We start from the raw sequence: 19,429 nt of genomic DNA, 5'->3' as shown, positions 1-19,429 counted from the left end.
TTGCAGCCTACAACAGCCCTCCACCTCATCCACTACTCCACCAATCTTGGTGTCATCAGCAAATTTACTGATCCACCCTTCAGCCCCCTCCTCCAAGTCATTTATAAAAATTACAAAGAGCAGAGGACCAAGCACTGATCCCTGCGGCACTCCGCTGGTAACCGGTTTCCAGTCCGAAAATTTTCCATCCACCGCCACCCTCTGTCTTCTGTTACATTGTAAGAAGTCTCACAACACCAGGTTAAAGTCCAACAGGTTTATTTGGTAGCAAATACCATAAGCTTTCGGAGCACTGCTCCTTCGTCAGATGGAGTGGATATCTGCTCTCAAACAGTGCAAACAGACACAGAAATCAAATTACAGAATACTGATTAGAATGCAAATCTCTACAGCCAGCCAGGTCTTAAAGGTACAGACAATGTGGGTGGAGGGAGCATTCAACACAGGTTAAAGAGATGTGTATTGTCTCCAGACAGAACAGCTTGTGAAATTGTGCAAGTCCAGGAGGCAAGCTGTGGGGTTCCTGATAATGTGACATAAATCCAATATCCCGGTTTAGGCCGTCCTCATGTGTGCGGAACTTGGCTATCAGTTTCTGCTCAGTGACTCTGCGCTGTCATGTGTCGTGAAGGCCGCCTTGGAGAACACTTACCTGAAGATTCAAGGCTGAATGCCCGTGACCGCTGAAGTGCTCCCCCACAGGAAGAGAACAGTCTTGCCTGGCGATTGTCGAGCGGTGTTCATTCATCCGTTGTCGTCGCGTCTGCATGGTTTCCCCAATGTACCATGCCTCGGGACATCCTTTCCTGCAGCGTATCAGGTCGACAACGTTGGCCGAGTTGCAAGAGTAGGTATCGTGTACCTGGTAGATGGTGTTCTCACGTGAGATGATGGCATCCGTGTCGATGATCCGGCACGTCTTGCAGAGGTTGCTGTGGCAGGGTTGTGTGGTGTCGTGGTCACTGTTCTCCTGAAGGCTGGGTAGTTTGCTGCGGACAATGGTCTGTTTGAGGTTGCGTGGTTGTTTGAAGGCAAGAAGTGGGGGTGGGGGGATGGCCTTGGTGAGTTACCTATCCAGTTACCTATCCAGTTACCTAGCCAGTTACCTATCCAATCGGCCAAACTTCCCTCTATCCCACACATCCTTACTTTCTTCATAAGCCAACCGTGGGGGACTTTAACAAACGCCTTATTAAAATCCATGTACATGACGGGACTCGGTACAGTGGGTTATCACACTGTCCGTTCACACTCTGGGACTGGGTACAGTGGGTTATCACACTGTCCTTTCACACTCTGGGACTCGGTACAGTGGGTTATCACACTGTCCTTTCACACTCTGGGACTGGGTACAGTGGGTTATCACACTGTCCTTTCACACTCTGGGACTGGGCACAGTGGGTTATCACACTGTCCATTCACACTCTGGGACTAGGTACAGTGGGTTATCACACTGTCCTTTCACACTCTGGGATGGGGTAACATGGGTTATCACACTGTCCTTTCACACTCTGGGACTGGGTACAGTGGGTTATCACACTGTCCTTTCACCCACTGGGACTGGGTACAGTGGGTTATCACACTGTCCTTTCACACTCTGGGACTGGGTACAGTGGGTTATCACACTGTCCTTTCACACTCTGGGACTGGGCACAGTGGGTTATCACACTGTCCATTCACACTCTGGGACTAGGTACAGTGGGTTATCACACTGTCCTTTCACACTCTGGGACTGGATACAGTGGGTTATCACACTGTCCTTTCACACTCTGGGACTGGGCACAGTGGGTTATCACACTGTCCATTCACACTCTGGGACTGGGTACAGTGGGTTATCACACTGTCCTTTCACACTCTGGGACGGGGTAACATGGGTTAACACACTGTCCTTTCACACTCTGGGACTGGGTACAGTGGGTTATCACACTGTCCTTTCACACTCTGGGACTGGGGTACAGTGGGTTATCACACTGTCCTTTCACACTCTGGGACTGGGTACAGTGGGTTGTCACACTGTCCTTTCACACTCTGGGACTGGGGTACAGTGGGTTATCACACTGTCCTTTCACACTCTGGGATTCGGGTACAGTGGGTTATCACAATGTCCTTTCACACTCTGGGACTGGGTACAGTGGGTTATCACACTGTCCTTACACACTCTGGGACTGGGTACAATGGGTTATCACACTGTCCTTTCACACTCTGGGACTGGGTACAGTGGGTTATCACACTGTCCTTTCACACTCTGGGACTGGGTACAGTGGGTTATCACACTGTCCTTTCACACGCGAGGTGTTGGGTACAGTGTGCATTTCTTTGTGTCATGATTGTGAAATTAAACTCTTTCTGTTTCACAGTAAACAGTCAATGAACAACGCTGGATGTGATAACATGTTTCGCCAAAAGCAGCTGTGTGGAAATAGAACATAGAACATAGAAAAACTACAGCACAAACAGGCCCTTCGGCCCAGAAGTTGCCGGTCATGTCCCTACCCACCTAGGCTTATATATAGGCTTACCTATAACCCTCAATCCTATTAAGTCCCATGTACTCATCCAGAAGTCTCTTAAAAGACCCTATCGGGTTTACCTCCACCACCACTGACGGCAGCCGATTCCACTCACCCACCACCCTCTGAGTGGAAAACCTACCCCTAACATCTCCCCTGTACTTACTCCCCAGCACCTTAAACCTGTGTCCTCTCGTAGCAGCCATTTCAGCCCTGGGAAAAAGCCTCTGAGAGTCCACCCGATCTATACCTCTCAACATCTTGTACACCTCTATCAGGTCACCTCTCATCCTTCGTCTCTCCAAGGAGAAAAGACCGAGCTCCCTCAGCCTATCCTCATAAGGCATGCCAACCAATCCAGGCAACATCCTTGTAAATCTTCTCTGCACCCTTTCAATCATTTCCACATCCCTCCTGTAATAAGGCGACTAGAACTGAGCACAGTACTCCAAGTGGGGTCTGACGAGGGTCTTTATAAAGCTGCATCATTATCTCCCGACTCCGAAACTCAATCCCTCGATTGATGAAGGCCAGCACACCATACGCCTTCTTAACCACCTCCTCCACCTGCAAGGCCGATTTAAGAGTCCTATGGACCCGGACCCCAAGGTCCTTCTGATCCTCTACACTGCTAAGAGCCTTACCCTTGATATTATACTCCTTCATCCCATTTGACCTGCCAAAATGGACCACTACACATTTATCCGGGTTGAAGTCCGTCTGCCACTTCTCCGCCCAGTCTTGCATCCTATCTATGTCACGCTGCAGCATCTGACATCCCTCCAACCTATCCACAACACCACCAACCTTTGATTCGTCGGCAAACTTACCAACCCATCCCTCCACTTCCTCATCCAGGTCATTTATAAAAATGACAAACAGCAAGGGTCCCAATCTGGGGCACTCCACTGGTGACCGACCTCCATGCAGAAAAAGACCCATCTACAACCACTCTCTGCCTTCTGCAGGTAAGCCAGTTCTGAATCCACAAGGCAACAGCCCCTTGGATCCCATGCCCTCTCACTTTCTCGAGAAGTCTTGCACGGGGGACCTTATCAAACGCCTTGCTGAAGTCCATGTAAACCACATCTACCGCTTTTCCTTCGTCAATGTGTTTAGTCACATTTTCAAAGAACTCCACCAGGCTCGTAAGGCACGATTTGCCTTTGACAAAGCCGTGCTGACTACTTTTGAGCAAAATAAACTTCTCTAAATGTTCATAAATTCTGTCCCTCAGGATCTTCTCCATCAACTTACCAACCACTAAGGTTAGACTCACCGGTCGGTAATTTCCAGGGCTGTCCCTATTCCCTTTCTTGAATATAGGAACCACATCCGCAATCCTCCAATCCTCCGGAACCTCTCCCGTCTCCATCGACGGCACAAAAATCATCGCCAGAGGCTCTGCAATCTCTTCCCTCGCCTCCCACAGTAATCTGGGGTACATCCCATCCAGTCCCGGCGACTTATCTATCTTGATGCTATTCAAAATTTCCAACACATCCTCTTTCTTAATGTCCACATACTCAATCTGTTCAGTCCGCCTCAATCCTGTGGTACAACCTCCCAGGTCTTTTTCCACCGTGAATACCGAGGTAAAATATTCATTAAACACCTCTGCTATTTCTTCCGGTTCTGTACAGACTTTCTCACCTTCACCTTTTATAGGTCCTATTCCTTCACATCTCATCCTTTTACTCTTCACATATTTATAGAACGCCTTAGGGTTCTCCTTAATCTTACCTGCCAAAACCTTCTCGTGACCCCTTCTGGCTCTCCTAATTTCTTTCTTAAGTCTCTTCCTACAAGCCGTATACTCATCTAGATCCCTATCATCGCCTGGCTCTCTGAACCTTTTGTACGCTTTCCTTTTCTTTCTGACTAGGTTCAGCGCAGCTTTCGTGCACCACGGTTCCCGTAACCTACCAACACCTCCCTGTCTCATCAGAACGTTGTCATGCAGAACTCCAGACAAACATTCCTTAAAAATCTGCCACTTTACTTCAGTACTTTTCCTCGAGAATGCCTCCTTCCAATTTACGCCTCTAATCTCCTGCCTAATGGCTTCATATTTCCCCTTACTCCAGATAAACACTTTCCTAGCTTGCCTGATCCTATCTCTTTCCAATGCTAGCGTAAAGGAGATAGAGTTATGATCACTATCCCCAAGATGCTCCCCCACTGAGAGATCCGACACCTGTCCAGGCTCATTTGCCGGTACCAGATCGAGTACAGCCTCTCCTCTTTTGGCTTATCCACATGCTGTGTCAGGAAACCCTCCTGAACACACCTAACAAACTCCTCCCCACCCAAACCCCTTCCCCCAGGGATATTCCAATCGATGTTTGGGAAATTAAAGTCTCCCATCACGACAACCCTGTTATTCCTACATCTCTCCAGGATCTGTTTCCCTATCTGCTCCTCAACATCCCTGTTACTATTGGGCGGCCTGTAGAAAACACCCAGCAAAGTTATCGACCCCTTCCCACTCCGAACTTCCACCCACAGAGACTCCGTAGACAATCCCTCCACAGCTTCCTCCTTCTCTACAGCTGTGACACTATCGCTGATCAGCAGTGCCACTCCTCCCCCCTCTTTTGCCTCCCTCTCTGTCCTTTCTGAAACCCGGCACCTGAAGTATCCAGTCCTGTCCCTGTCCCCAAGTCTCCCTAATGGCCACCACATCACACTTCCAAGCATCGATCCACACTCTAAGCTCATCCACTTTATTCACTACACTCACTCCTAGCGTTAAAATAGACACATCTCAAACCTTTGGTCTGAGCTCTCCCCTTCTCCATCACCCGTCTATTCTCCCTCTTACACAGTGTACAATCCTTCTCGATTTGCGGGCTAACCTCCTCGCTCTCAGTCACCTCATCTCGATTCCCACCCCAACCTTTCTAGTTTCAAGTCTCCCCAGTAGCCTTAGCCAACCTTCCTGCCAGGATATTGGTCCCTCTGGGATTCAAGTGCCACCCGTCCTTTTTGTACAGGTCACACCTGCCCCTAAAGAGGTCCCAATGATCCAGGAACCTGAATCCCTGCTTCCTGCTCCAGTCCCTCAGCCACGCATTCATCCTCCACCTCACTCCATTCCTGCTCTCACTTTCCCGTGGCACAGGCAGCAATCCTGAGATTACTACCTTTGCATTCCTCTTTCCCAACTGTCTACCTAACTCCCTATATTCTCTTTTCATAGAAATCATAGAAACCCTAGAGTACAGAAAGAGGCCATTTGGCCCATCGAGTCTGCACCGACCACAATCCCACCCAGGCCCTACCCCCATATCCCTACATATTTTACCCACTAATCCCTCTAATCTACGCATCCCAGGACACTAAGGAGCAATTTTAGCATGGCCAATCAACCTAACCCGCACATCTTTGGACTGTGGGAGGAAACCGGAGCACCCGGAGGAAACCCACGCAGACACAAGGAGAATGTGCAAACTTTTCATGACCCCTTCCGTCTTCCTACCTATGTCAGCGGTACCAATATGTACCACGACCTCTGGCTCCTCTCCCTCCCCGCTCAGGATTTTTGGGACGCGACCAGAGACATCCCAGATCCCGGCACCAGGAGGCAGACCACCATCCGAGACTCCCGTCTGCCTCCGCAAAAACACCTGTCCGACCCCCTTACTGTTGAGTCCCCGATTAATACTGCCTTCCTCCTCCTTTCCTTAGCCCTCTGAGTTACAGGGCCGGACTCTGCTCCAGAGACACGGCCACTGCTGCTTCCCCCAGATGGGCTGTCCCCTCAGCAGTACTCAGACAGGAGTACTTATTGTGAAGGGGCACATCCACCGGGGTGCTCTCTATCACCCGAGCTTTCCCCTTCCTGGACGTTACCCACTTGTCTGCCTCCCGTGGCCCTGGTGTGACCACCTGCTGATAGCTCCTGTCTATCACCTCCTCATTTTCCCAAACCAGACGAAGATCCTCGAGCTGCAGTTCTAGTTCTCTAACATGGTCCCTTAGGAACCGCAGCTCGACACACCCATCACAGATATGGACGTCCGGGAGGCTAGGAGCCTCCAGGACCTCCCACATCCTACATTGGGAACAACAGACTGGCCTCACACTCATAATTTCCCTTCTTATTTCAAGGAACACAGAGAAACATACTTAGGAATTAAACTTTCCCCGCCTCGCCCTTTACGCCTAAACACTTAGAGCCAAACCCTTCAGCTCTCACTCTGCACCCTTCTCACTCCGATGCCCGCTCTCAACGCTGCCCGCTGGATACTGCGGACTGCTTTTTAAACCTCCCGCGCACTTAAAATAAAACTAAATGCCATCCCAGGTCGCCCCACGGGCAGCCTACTTCTGCTTTTCAAATTTAAACTATTACAACAAGAAACCCCGCGATAAAGTAAGTAAAAATAATCAATTTAGAACATAGAACATTACAGCGCAGTACAGGCCCTTCGGCCCTCAATGTTGCGCCGACCAGTGAAACCAATCTAAAGCCCCTCTAATCTACACTATTCCAATATCATCCATATGTTTATCCAATAACCATTTGAATGCTCTTAATGTTGGCGAGTCCACTACTGCTGCAGGCAGGACATTCCACACCCTTTAGCTGAACTCACAAATCGCTCCTCTCTCCTTCCGTAAAACTTGATGCTTCATCGAAGTGAAGGGCAGGTCTCGCCCCTCAGCCCATCCACACTGAATGTGAACCTCCTCATCCCAGGAACCTCTTCACCCCAGCTGTCAAAACCAAGATTGCACATTCTTGTTTCCAACATAAAAGTTAATTTGGTCGGATTGGTTGAAATACTGTTGCCGATGTGTGCTGTTATTTTTATTTTGTGAATTGGAGTTTTTAAAAATGTTATGAAATGAAATTACTGGGTTGGGAAACCTCTGAGCTTTAGGAAAACAAGCAAGTTCAGTGAATTACAGTAAAATGAACCAATTATTGTGGGGTTTCAGATGTTTCATGGGGATAATGTGCAGACTGAGCACAGACAGTGACCCAAGCCGGGAATCAAACTCGGGTCCCTGGCAGTGTAAGGCAGCAATGCTAACAACTGCACCACCACTGTGCCACCCATATGATGATGGTGGGGTGGGGGGGGGGGAGGGGTGAATAGTATAAGGATGGCTTGCCTGGTGGGGGATAATGCCCCTCTGTGGGTGAGGGTTTGGAATGTCCCCATGTCCACTGGGGGTCCCAATGTTTATTGCGGGGGGAGCAGGTCTTTAACCTTACTTTAACCTGGTAATCCTTGCCTGGTAATCCTTGCTAGGACTTTGAAATTGCACAGAGTGCTGTTTGATCAGGCTAGGAAAGGCAGCTATGAAACCGACAAGTTTCAAACAGCTTGCCCTGCCTACCCCAGCACTCTGTGCAATTTTGGGAAAATTCCGCTCATGAAGCCTACAGGTATCTCAGGTGGTGATTTAAATTGTTTGTATAATTGTCAGGTAAAAATAAGCTAAAACAGTTTGTAAACAAGGGGGTTTGGGGGGGGGGGGGGGGGGGGGGGGGGGGTTGGGGAGTCTTGGTGGAACCAGTAAGTCCGGAAAATAAAGGACAATTATGTCCTTCAGAGAAAACAAAATTCATGTGGATTCACTGAATCAAAGAGTTGCTTGAAAGGTAAAATATAGTTTATTTGCATTTCTGTTTGGAACATCCAAAAGCATGCTGTGTTGCCACATGGAGATAGGTTGCAGGGGTTAAAGGGGTTTAATTTATGCACGTAAGACAAGTGTGTGTTCGTCTGGAGAGTAGCCGGAATACTGAAGGAGAAATAAAGTGAATTCTCGGGAGCTGTGGAATACCTGTGGCTTGGTCCCAGGAAAAAAAATGAAGGAACCTTCAAGCTTCGTGGAAAATATAAAGGAGAAAGTAAATCATAAAACTGGATTTTGTAAGAAAAAAGAGTTTTAACATTCTTGTTTTTAGAATATCATTGCCATATTGTATATAGTGGAAATTAAGCTTATTGGGGTGTGACTGATTTAATGGGATTAGCGGCAGACAGCCTGCAAAGGTCAAAACATCAGTAAGAAAGGTGTGAAGGCAAGTGGTTTAATACATTGATGAACTGAGGGTGCGAGGAGAATTTACATAAGGTAAAGAAAGAGGTACAAAGAACAACAAAGAACAGTACAGCACAGGAAACAGGCCCTTCGGCCCTCCAAGCCTGTGCCGCTCCTTGGTCCAACTAGACCAATCGTTTGTATCCCTCCATTCCCAGGCTGCTCATGTGACTATCCAGGTAAGTCTTAAACGATGTCAGCGTGCCTGCCTCCACCACCCTACTTGGCAGCGCATTCCAGGCCCCCACCACCCTCTGTGTAAAAAACATCCCTCTGATATCTGAGTTATACTTCGCCCCTCTCACCTTGAGCCCGTGACCCCTCGTGATCGTCACCTCCGACCTGGGAAAAAGCTTCCCACTGTTCACCCTATCTATACCCTTCATAATCTTGTACACCTCTATTAGATCTCCCCTCATTCTCCGTCTTTCCAGGGAGAACAACCCCAGTCTACCCAAGCTCTCCTCATAGCTAAGACCCTCCATACCAGGCAACATCCTGGGAAACCTTCTCTGCACTCTCTCTAACGCCTCCACGTCCTTCTGGTAGTGCGGCGACCAGAACTGGACGCAGTACTCCAAATGTGGCCTAACCAGCGTTCTATACAGCTGCATCATCAGACTCCAGCTTTTATACTCTATACCCCGTCCTATAAAGGCAAGCATACCATATGCCTTCTTCACCACCTTCTCCACCTGTGTTGCCACCTTCAAGGATTTGTGGACTTGCACACCTCGGTCCCTCTGTGTTTCTATACTCCTGATGACTCTGCCATTTATTGTATAACTCCTCCCTACATTATTTCTTCCAAAATGCATCACTTCGCATTGATCCGGATTAAATTCCATCTGCCACCTCTCCGCCCAATTTTCCAGCCTATCTATATCCTGCTGTATTGCCCGACAATGCTCTTTGCTATCCGCAAGTCCAGCCATCTTCGTGTCATCCGCAAACTTGCTGATTACACCAGTTATACCTTCTTCCAAATCATTTATATATATCACAAAAAGCAGAGGTCCCAGTACAGAGCCCTGCGGAACACCACTGGTCACAGACCTCCAGTCGGAAAAAGACCCTTCGACCACTACCCTCTGTCTCCTCTGGCCAAGCCAGTTCTCCACCCATCTAGCCACTTCTCCTTGTATCCCATGAGCCTTAACATTCTTAACCAACCTGCCATGTGGGACTTTGTCAAATGCCTTACTGAAATCCATATAGACGACATCCACGGCCCTTCCTTCATCAACCGTTTTTGTCACTTCCTCAAAAACTCCACCAAATTTGTAAGGCACGACCTCCCTCTTACAAAACCATGCTGTCTGTCACTAATGAGATTGTTCCGTTCTAAATGCACATACATCCTGTCTCTAAGAATCCTCTCCAACAACTTCCCTACCACGGACATCAAGCTCACCGGCCTATAATTTCCTGGGTTATCCCTGCAACCCTTCTTAAACAACGGGACCACATTCGCTATCCTCCAATCCTCAGGGACCTCACCCGTGTCCAAAGAAGCGACAAAGATTTCTGTCAGAGGCCTAGCAATTTCATCTCTCGTCTCCCTGAGCAGTCGAGGATAGATGCCATCAGGCCCTGGGGCTTTGTCAGTTTTAATGTTCCCTAAAAAACCTAACACTTCCTCTCTTGTAATGGTTTGAAGTGGCTGTTATATATCAAAAGGGGGTGGGCTTGGGTAAGATTCTCTGTCAGATAATTGGTTCAGTCGTTAGCACTGCTGCCTTACAGCTCCAGGGACCCAGGTTTGATTCCAGCCTTGGGTGACTGTGTGGAGTTTGCACATTCTCCCCATATAAAAGGGCCCAGAGGGGCAGTTTTTTCTTGCAGAGGCTGGTGAGTGTCTGAAACGAGCTGCCCAAGGTAGTCGTAGAGGCGGGTGGGCTGAAGGGCCTGTTTCCATGCTGTAAACCTCTATGACTCTATCTGTGTGGGTTTCCTCCGGGTGCTCCGGTCTCCCCCCACAGTCCAAAGATGTGCAAGTTAGGTGGATTGGCCATGCTAAATTGCCCTTTAGTTTCTAAAGATGTGTAGGTTCGGTGGATTGGCCATGCTAAATTTCTCCTTAGTGTCCAAACATGTGTAGGTTAGATGGATTGGTCATGCTAAATTACCCCTTAGTGTCCAAAGATGTGTCGGTGGATTGGTCATGTTAAATGTACAGCGTCACGGGGATAGGGCGGGTGTGGACCTGGGTAAGATGCTCTTTCAGAGATTTGGTGCAGACTCGATGGGATGAATGACCTCCTTCTGCACTGAAGGGAATCAGTGGCTCACACCTGGAGTCACTGTGAACAGTTCAGGGCGCCACAGCTGAGGAAGGATAGGTTGACCTGTGGAGGGGGTGCAGCGCTGATTGACCAGAATGATACATGGACAATAAGGGTTAAACTCTGAGGAGGCAGTCCACAAACTCGGGCACTCCCTGGAATTTAGGAGGTATGGGGTTGATTTTGATCAAAGTTTTCAAGGTATCAAGAGAACAGATGGGGAGAAACTATTCCCATTTGGCTGTGGAGTCCAGACTTGGGAATCTAGTCAAAACATTCAAGGCAGATCTTTCCGGCTTGGAACTAGGAAACTCTTCTACACACAGAACGCTGGTGGAAGTTTCAATGATTCGTTTTAAATTTAAAAAGTAGATTTCTGTTCATGATAAATGTGTTAAAGGATAATGGGACAAAGGTGGGTTGTTAAGGACCAGATTAGAAGCTCCAAGGTATATTATGAAGTTAGCCTAGATCCTAACTTTTACTTTTGATGTTGGCATCAGTGTGAGGTTAAGGTGTTTCACTCCAGGTGTGATTTGACTGACCCACTGGGAAGCTTTTATTAAAACAAACTTTATTTAACAATAGAGTCCAACTAGAACAAGGGAAAACAGTATACTTTTTGCCAATCTAACATACTTAGGGACCCGGGTTCAAATCCCGCCACTGCAGCTGGTGGAATTTGAATTCAATGAAAAATACCAGGAATTAAGAATCTACTGATGACCAGGAAACCATTGTTGATTGTCAGAAAAACCCATCTGGTTCACTAATGTCCTTTAGGGAAGGAAATCTGCCGTCCTTACCCGGTCTGGCCTACATGTGACTCCAGAGCCACAGCATTGTGGTTGACTCTCAACTGCCTTCCAAGGGCAACTAGGGATGGGCAATAAATGCTGGCCAGCCAGCGACGCCCATGTCCCACAAATGAATAATAAAAAACTCAACCACATTAACAAAGATTAAAACAAATATTCGAGCAATTATGCTTTTGCAGTATCAACAGGGAACATAGGAACAGGAGTAGGCCATTCAGCCACTTATGCCGCTCCGGAGCTGCCAATTACAAACAAAGCGGCACCAGTTAGTAGAACTGAATGAGAAAATAAATCCTGCACAAAAAACATGACACAAACGCATTTCTCGAAGTCACAGCATCATTACAGTTAGGCGAGAGATCAATCACAATCGCATTGAGTGGTGCAACAGGCTTGAGGGGCTGAATGGCCTCCTCCTCCTATGTTCATTTCACACAGAGCACTCCTAGATTGAAAATTAATTGTTAACAAAAAGATGGCTAGTGACTGATGGGGGGGTGGGAGGGAGGGGGCGAATAAAATAACTCCCCCCCCCCCCCCCCCCCGTTACAGAAAGATCCCACAGACTGACATACATAAAAATGTTGATCGGAAGTTCCAGTTACTTCTTCAAATCTACAGTTTAACGCAGAAAGATACCTGCATCAGTCATTGACAGTTCGACTACGTTTAAGTTTAAAAGACAGGGAGCATTCTTGTCTTCAGGTCAATGAATATCTTTGCGAAGACAATCGAGTTGTGCAGAACTGATTGGGCATTCCCTGTTGCTAAGGATGGAGTGGAGATTGTGGGCTGTGGCCTTCTCCTTTTCTCGGTTCCTCCAGCTTTTCAGCATTTCAAACCTTTGCATGACGACCGTCAGCTCCTGTGATTCGCACCGCTCGATTTCATAGCTTTGCAGCTCCAGGAACTGGATCCCAATCTGCTTCCAGCTGTGCCCCATTGCTTGCGCCAGTGCAATCAGTGTTTGGTCTGTCAGTATCTTTGGCTCTGCCTCTGTAAAGATCGAGATAAAACATTGCAATGAAACGTTGGCTATGGCTGTCCTTGCTGCCTCCCGGTGAGTGACGGCACTACCTGGTGTGGCGCCTTGGCTCTGAGCAAATCGGTCAACAATTGGCACAGCAGCTTGAAGCTCTCAGAGAAGTTGAGAGCAGGACAATTATTGTCACTGAGCTAAACAGAGACAGAAACACAAAATTCAAACCACCCCCGTCACTGATCAGTATCTAGAGGCCGGCAGGGTGGGTATGAGGGTAAGATGCTCACTAGTTAAATACACGGCGAAAGTATTCTCTTCAAAAGGTCAGGGGTGGGCGAGGGTAGTGGGTAGGGTGGCAATTCCCACACCCTCTCAACTCTGACCCATTTCCCTGACCGTAGTTCTGCAGGGTGCTTGCAGGGTAGGTCCCCAGCGACAGCATGTGGCCGTTCTTAATGGGATCATCCTCTGCAGTATCAGAGGCTTGGGAGGGAGGGGAGGTGGTTAGAGGACGATTCCACCAACGCAGCAGGCTCTGCCGTTACCTGCTCTCCCGCAATTCACTGCGAGGCAGCTGGGAAAGGCTCGCAGATGTCGACAGAGCCATCTTACCCAATAGGTCTGTCGATTTATCGCGAGGTGAAGTGTTCTGTATGGGAGGAAGCTGAAATGGAGACAACATTTCATCCATTCGTGGGACATGGGTGTCGCTGGCTGGCCAGCATTTATCGCCCATCCCTAGTTACCCTTGAGAGGGCAGTTAAGAGTCAACCACATTGCTGTGGCTCTTTAGTCACATGTAGACCCGCTAGGTAGGGCAGATTTGCTTCCTTAAAGGGACATTAGTGAACCAGACGGGTTTTTCCAACAATGATTTCATGTTCCATGAACATTTTCATTTTCAAAGAATGTTTAAGCATGATCTTACGTACTGCTTTTCTTTGATGGGGACTTCTCATTCTCTGAACAATCAGGCGCAATTCCTGACGAGTCCCGGCCCTCGGGTCTCTGTCTCTTCCTCCGTGCTAAGAAAAAGATGGAACAACATTAGAATTTAGGCCTAGTCAACTCCAAAGCCACTGAATGTCCAGCAAAGACTCACACGTGCCAGTAGAGCCCCCTGAGCCTGTGACACAGTAGAGCAATTGTTAGCACTGCTGCCTCACAGCACCAGGGACCCGGGTTCGATTCCCAGCTCGGGTCACTGTCTGTGTGGAGTTTGCACATTCTCCCCGTGTCTGCGTGGGTTTCCTCCGGGTGCTCTGGTTTCCTCCCACAGTCCGAAAGACGTGCTGGTTAGGTGCATTGGACATGCTAAATTCTCCCTCAGTGTACCCAAACAGGCACCGGAGTGTGGCGACTAGAGGATTTTCACAGTAACTTCATTACAGTGTTAATGTAAGCCTTACTTTATACCTGACAATAATAAATTAATAAAATGACCCCCCCCCCCCCCCCCGCCCCGCCCCCCCCACACACACACACACCACACCACAGATCTTGGCAGATTTGACAATGATTCTCTTGATAAGGACCCTTTGACAACATCAGCAAATTTAGGAGGGACAATTCACATTCTCTTCCATGCCAACACATTTTTGGGATATTAAGGGGGAGAGGGACTTGGGCTTTAATGCAGGAAAATGATTGAATCAGTGATTTAATCAAATTTTTCAAGACATGGAAGCAGAACCGATAGGTCGCAGAGACTAAAATCTAAATATTAAAGATAGACTCCTGAGGAGCAAAATGAGGGAACACTTCCACACACAGAGCACTCAATCTAGGAGCACTGTGAAACGAACATGAGCAGGAGGAGGCCATTCAGCCCCTCAAGCCTGTTCCGCCACCTAACTGTAGACATTTGGAACTCTCCACAAATAGCAATTGATCATTTTAAATCTGAGATTAAGAGAGTCATGGACCAAAGGCAGGAATGAAGCGTTGAAGAGAAGTCACAATCTTATTAAATGGCAGATCAGGCGCGAGGGACCAAATGGCCTCCTGTTCGTCCATTCCAGTATACTTTAATCAGAATCTGCACATCCGCCATGTCCAGAAAACTGCTGAGTGACAGCCAACTCTCAGGGTTAAAGGTCCACTATAAATATTCAGTAGTCGACATGCCCAGAGTATTCTTGTGTCAGCTGAATTGTGTGAGGTTGAACATTCTGAGTGGGTTTGATAGAGTGGATAGAGTAATTGTTCCCCCTGACTGGAGAATCTAAAACACAGTCTCAGGATGAGGAGAAATGTCTTCACTCAAAGGGTTGTGAATCTTGGGAATTCTCAGAGAAGTTATGTTGGAGTTGCATAGAACTTTGGTGAGGCCACAGCTGGAGCACTATGTGCAGTTCTGGTCGCCACATTATAGGAAGGATGTGATTGCACTGGAGGGGGTGCAGAGGAGATTCACCAGGATGCTGCCTGGGATGGAGCATTTAAGTTATGAAGAGAGGCTGGGTAGGCTTGGGTTGTTTTCGTTGGAGCAGAGAAGACTGAGGGGCGACCTGATCGAGGTGTACAAGAATGTGAGAGACATGGACAGAGTGGATAAGGAGCGGCTGTCCCCCTTAGTTGAATGGTCAGTCATGAGGGGACATAGGTTCACGTTGAGAGGCAGCAGGTTTAGGGGGGATGTGAGGAAAATCTTTTCTACCCAGAGGGTGGTGCCAGCCTGGAATGCACTGCCTGGGAGGGTGGTAGAGACGGGTTGCCTCACATCCCTTAAAAAATACCTGGATGAGCACTTGGCACATCATCACATTCAGGGCAATGGGCCAAGTGCTGGTACATGGAATTAGGTGGGTAGCCAGGTATTTCTCATGTGTCGGTGCAGATTTGATGGGCCAAAGGGCCTCTTCTGCACTGTATGATTCTATGATATCTCCATGGTAACAGTGTAAATCATGCACAGGCTTCAAATATTTCATTGGCAGCAATGTAGGTAAACACAGTAAGGAGTCTTACAACACCAGGTTAAAGTCCAACAGGTTTATTTGGAAATCTGCCTCTGCAGATTTTCACTCCATCTGACGAAGGAGCAGCGCTCCGAAAGCTAGTGGTGTTTGCTACCAAATAAACCTGTTGGACTTTAACCTGGTGTTGTTAGACTCCTTACTGTGTTTACCCCAGTCCAACGCCGGCATCTCCATATCAGCAATATAGGTACACAGCAGGGGAGGGGAGGGCGATACACAGTGGGAGAGGGGAAGGTGGTACACAGAGGGTACACAGCAGGGGAGGGGAGGGTGGTACACAGCAGGGGTGGGAGGTACACACAGAGGGTATACAGTGGGGAAGAGGAGTCATCATCCAGCCCATCTCCTGGTAACCCCCCCCCCCCCACTTCCTAGAGACGGGAGCTATGGGCTGTATTGTATGTGTCTCCCCCTCTTGTCATTTCCTGGGTGTAATTGACACGCTGTGCAGTTACCTTGAGAATGGCTGCTGTCTCCCTTCCCAAACATCCTCTCCAGCAGATCCTGCCTGGGCAGTTTGAGCAAGATATCTCTGCTGATTGTCCGAGCCTGCCGGCTGTAATGTTTCTGGAGTAAGAAAGCCACATCCACGCGAGCTTTCTTCTCCAGGAGACCTCTGGCTATCGGTTCGAAATCGTTGCTGTCCTCAAGGTGGAATTTAAAACGCTCAAACTCGTCTTCGCTCAGCTCATCCAGGACTTGGAGCAGAAACTGGGATGTTGTCATGATGCTGTTCTGTAAAATAATTGAATCGATTCCAAAGCCCGCTCTTCCCCCCCCCCCCCTCCCTCACCCCCCCAAACAGACCAGGGAACAGGACCACCGAGTTCAAAACATTTCCCAAAATTAATTCTCAAAATACAGCAACTCCCAGCTTTTGTCTAATAGAGTGAACCTGCCGCCACTCAGATTTCTATTGTACCAATGCAGCTACTTCCTGGAGAAGGGATCCACCCCTGTGGCTGCTTGCCAGCCCGCTCTTTCTCAATCATTACGGCCTTTGTAACCCGATCTCCATCTCAGCTCAACTCAGCTTCTTTCAGCTGTGCCCGCCACTTCCTACACAGACAACACACCCCAGTGTCAGTCACAACCTGTCTTTCTCAGTTCCCAGAGAATACCGAGACTGCAAAAAGAAACTATTCTGCCCATCGAGACTGCACCGACTTCTCCAAAAGAGGATCCACCGGCCCCTCCCCTTTAGCATGGCGAATCCACCTAATCTGCATAATTTTGGACACTAAGGGGCAATTTAGCATGGCCAATCCATAAGACGGTAAGACATAAGAGCAGAAATAGGCCACTCCCCCATTCAATCATGGCTGATTTTTTTTCTCATCCCCATTCTCCTGCCTTTTCCCCATAACCCCTGATCCCCTTATTAATCAAGAACCTATCTATCTCTGTCTTAAAGACACTCAATGAAAGACACTCAATGACCTGGCCTCCACAGCCTTCTGCGGCAAAGAGTTCCACAGATTCACCACTCTCTGGCTGAAGAAATTCCTCCTCATCTCTGTTTTAAAGGATCGTCCCTTTAGTCTGAGGTTGTGCCCTCTGGTTCTAGTTTTTCCTACGAGTGGAAACATCCTCTCCACGTCCACTCTATCCAGGCCTCGCAGTATCCTGTAAGTTTCAGTAAGATCCCCTCTCATCCTTCTAAGCTCCAACGAGTGCAGATCCAGAGTCCTCAACCATTCCTCATACAGCAAGCTCTTCATTCCAGGGATCATTCTTGTGAACCTCCTCTGGACCCTTTCCAAGGCCAGCACATCCTTCCTTAGATACGGGGCCCAAAACTGCTCACAATATTCCAAATGGGGTCTGACCAGAGCCTTATACAGCCTCAGAAGTACATCCCTGCTCTTGTATTCTAGCCCTCTCGACATGAATGCTAACGTTGCATTTGCCTTCCTAACTGCTGACTGAACCTGCACGTTAACCTTAAGAGAATCTTGAACAATGACTCCCAAGTCCCTTTGTGTTTCTGATTTCCTAAGCATTTCCCCATTTAGAAAATAGTCTATGCCTCCATTCCTCCTTCCAAAGCGCATACCTCGCACTTTTCCACATTGTATTCCATCTGCCACTTCTTTGCCCACTCTCCGAAACTGTCCAAGTCCTTCTGCAGCTCCCCTGCTTCCTCAATACGACCGGTCCTCTACAAATCTTTGTATCATCTGCCTAACTTTGCATCATCCACCTAACCTACACATCTTTGGACACTAAGGAGCAATTTAACATGGCTAATCCACCTAACCTACACATCTTTGGACATGCGGTGTAGGTACATCCACAGTGCTGTTAGGGAGAGAGTTCCAGGATTGTTATTGGACATCAGTCAGTCCATGTGGTGTAGGTACACCCACAGTGCTGTTAGGGAGGGAGTTCCAGGATTGTTATTGGACATCAGTCAGTCCATGTGGTGTAGGTACACCCACAGTGCTGTTAGGGAGGGAGTTCCAGGATTGTTATTGGACATCGGTCAGTCCATGTGGTGTAGGTACACGCACAGTGCTGTTAGGGAGGGAGTTCCAGGATTGTTATTGGACATCAGTCAGTCCATGTGGTGCAGGTACACCCACAGTGCTGTTAGGGAGGGAGTTATAGAGTCATAGTGGTTTACAGCATGGAAACAGGCCCTTCGGCCCAACTTGTCCATGCCACCCTCTTTTTTAAACAACTAAGCTAGTCCCAATTGCCTGCATTTGGCCCATATCCCTCTATACCCATCGTACCCATGTAACTGTCTAAATGCTTTTTAAAAGACAAAATTGTACCCGCCTCTACTACTACCTCTGGCAGCTTGTTCCAGACACTCACCACCCTCTGTATGGAAAAAAACTGCCCCTCTGGACACTTTTGTATCTCTCCCCTCTCACCTTAAACCTATGCCCTCTAGTTGTAGACTCCCCTACCTTTGGGAAAAGATATTGACTATCTAGCTGATCTGTGCCCCTCATTATTTTATAGACCTCTATAAGGTCACGCCGAAGTAGGGGAGTCTAAAACTAGAAGCCACAGATTTAAGGTGAGAGGGGAGCGATACAAAAGGGTCCAAAGGGATAATTTTTTCACACAGAGCAGGGTGAGTGTCTGGAACAAGCTGTCAGAGGTACTAGTACAGGCAGGTACAATTTTGTCTTTTAAAAAGTGTTGAGACAATTACATGGGTAGGATGGGTATAGAGGGATTTGGGCCAAATTCAGGCAATTAGCACTAGTTTAGGGTTTAAAAAAAAGGGCGGCATGGACAAGTTGGGCCGAAGGGCCTGTTTCGGGCAGCATGGTCGGTGCAGGCTTGGAGGGCCGAAGGGCCTGTTCCTGTGCTGTAATTTTCTTTGTTCTTTGTCTATGCTGTAAACCTCTATGACTCTAAGTCTCTACACTCCGGGGAAAAAGTCCCAGTCTATCCAGCCTCTCCTTATAACTCAAACCATCAAGTCCCGGGAGCATCCTAGTAAATCTTTTCTGCTCTCTTTCTAGTTTCAGTCAGTCATATGGTGTAGGTACACCCACAGTGCTGTTAGGGAGAGAGTTCCAGGATTGTTATTGGACATCAGTCAGTCCATGTGGTGTAGGTACACCCACAGTGCTTTTAGGGAGGGAGTTCCAGGATTGTTATTGGATATCAGTCAGTCCATATGGTGTAGGCACACCCACAGTGCTGTTAGGGAAGGAGTTCCAGATTGTGATTGAACATCAGTCAGTCCATGTGGTGTAGGTACACCCACAGTGCTGTTAGGAGGGAGTTCCAGGATTGTTATTGGACGTCAGTCAGTCCATGTGTT

The 19,429-nt window shown here is 48.1% G+C and overlaps 1 protein-coding gene across 1 annotated transcript; it reads right to left on the bottom strand.

Moving 5' to 3' along the window:
• Positions 1-11,422: 11,422 nt before the first annotated feature.
• LOC144491338 (uncharacterized) lies at positions 11,423-16,562 on the bottom strand. Its single transcript, XM_078209006.1, has 3 exons — positions 16,095-16,562; positions 13,591-13,683; positions 11,423-12,672 (listed from the first exon to the last, which is right to left on the bottom strand). Exons 1-3 carry the CDS (start codon positions 16,363-16,365, stop codon positions 12,383-12,385), a joined length of 654 nt encoding a protein of 217 aa, XP_078065132.1. The 5' UTR covers positions 16,366-16,562; the 3' UTR covers positions 11,423-12,382.
• Between the last annotated feature and the right edge of the window lie 2,867 nt (positions 16,563-19,429).

This window comes from Mustelus asterias (genome assembly GCF_964213995.1).
Source record: "Mustelus asterias chromosome X unlocalized genomic scaffold, sMusAst1.hap1.1 SUPER_X_unloc_8, whole genome shotgun sequence".
NCBI lineage: Eukaryota > Metazoa > Chordata > Chondrichthyes > Carcharhiniformes > Triakidae > Mustelus > Mustelus asterias.
Note: the sequence above shows the minus strand (reverse complement) of the source record. Positions and strands in the feature narration are given on the sequence as shown.

Coding starts and splice junctions, on each gene's coding strand:
- LOC144491338 (XM_078209006.1), bottom strand. CDS start 16,365: ATGACAACATCCCAGTTTCTGCTCCAAGTCCTGGATGAGCTGAGCGAA. Junction 13,684..16,094: donor AGACAGCAGCCATTCTCAAG/GTAACTGCACAG, acceptor TCTTTTTCTTAG/CACGGAGGAAGAGACAGAGA. Junction 12,673..13,590: donor GTCCCCATCAAAGAAAAGCA/GTACGTAAGATC, acceptor CGATCTTTACAG/AGGCAGAGCCAAAGATACTG.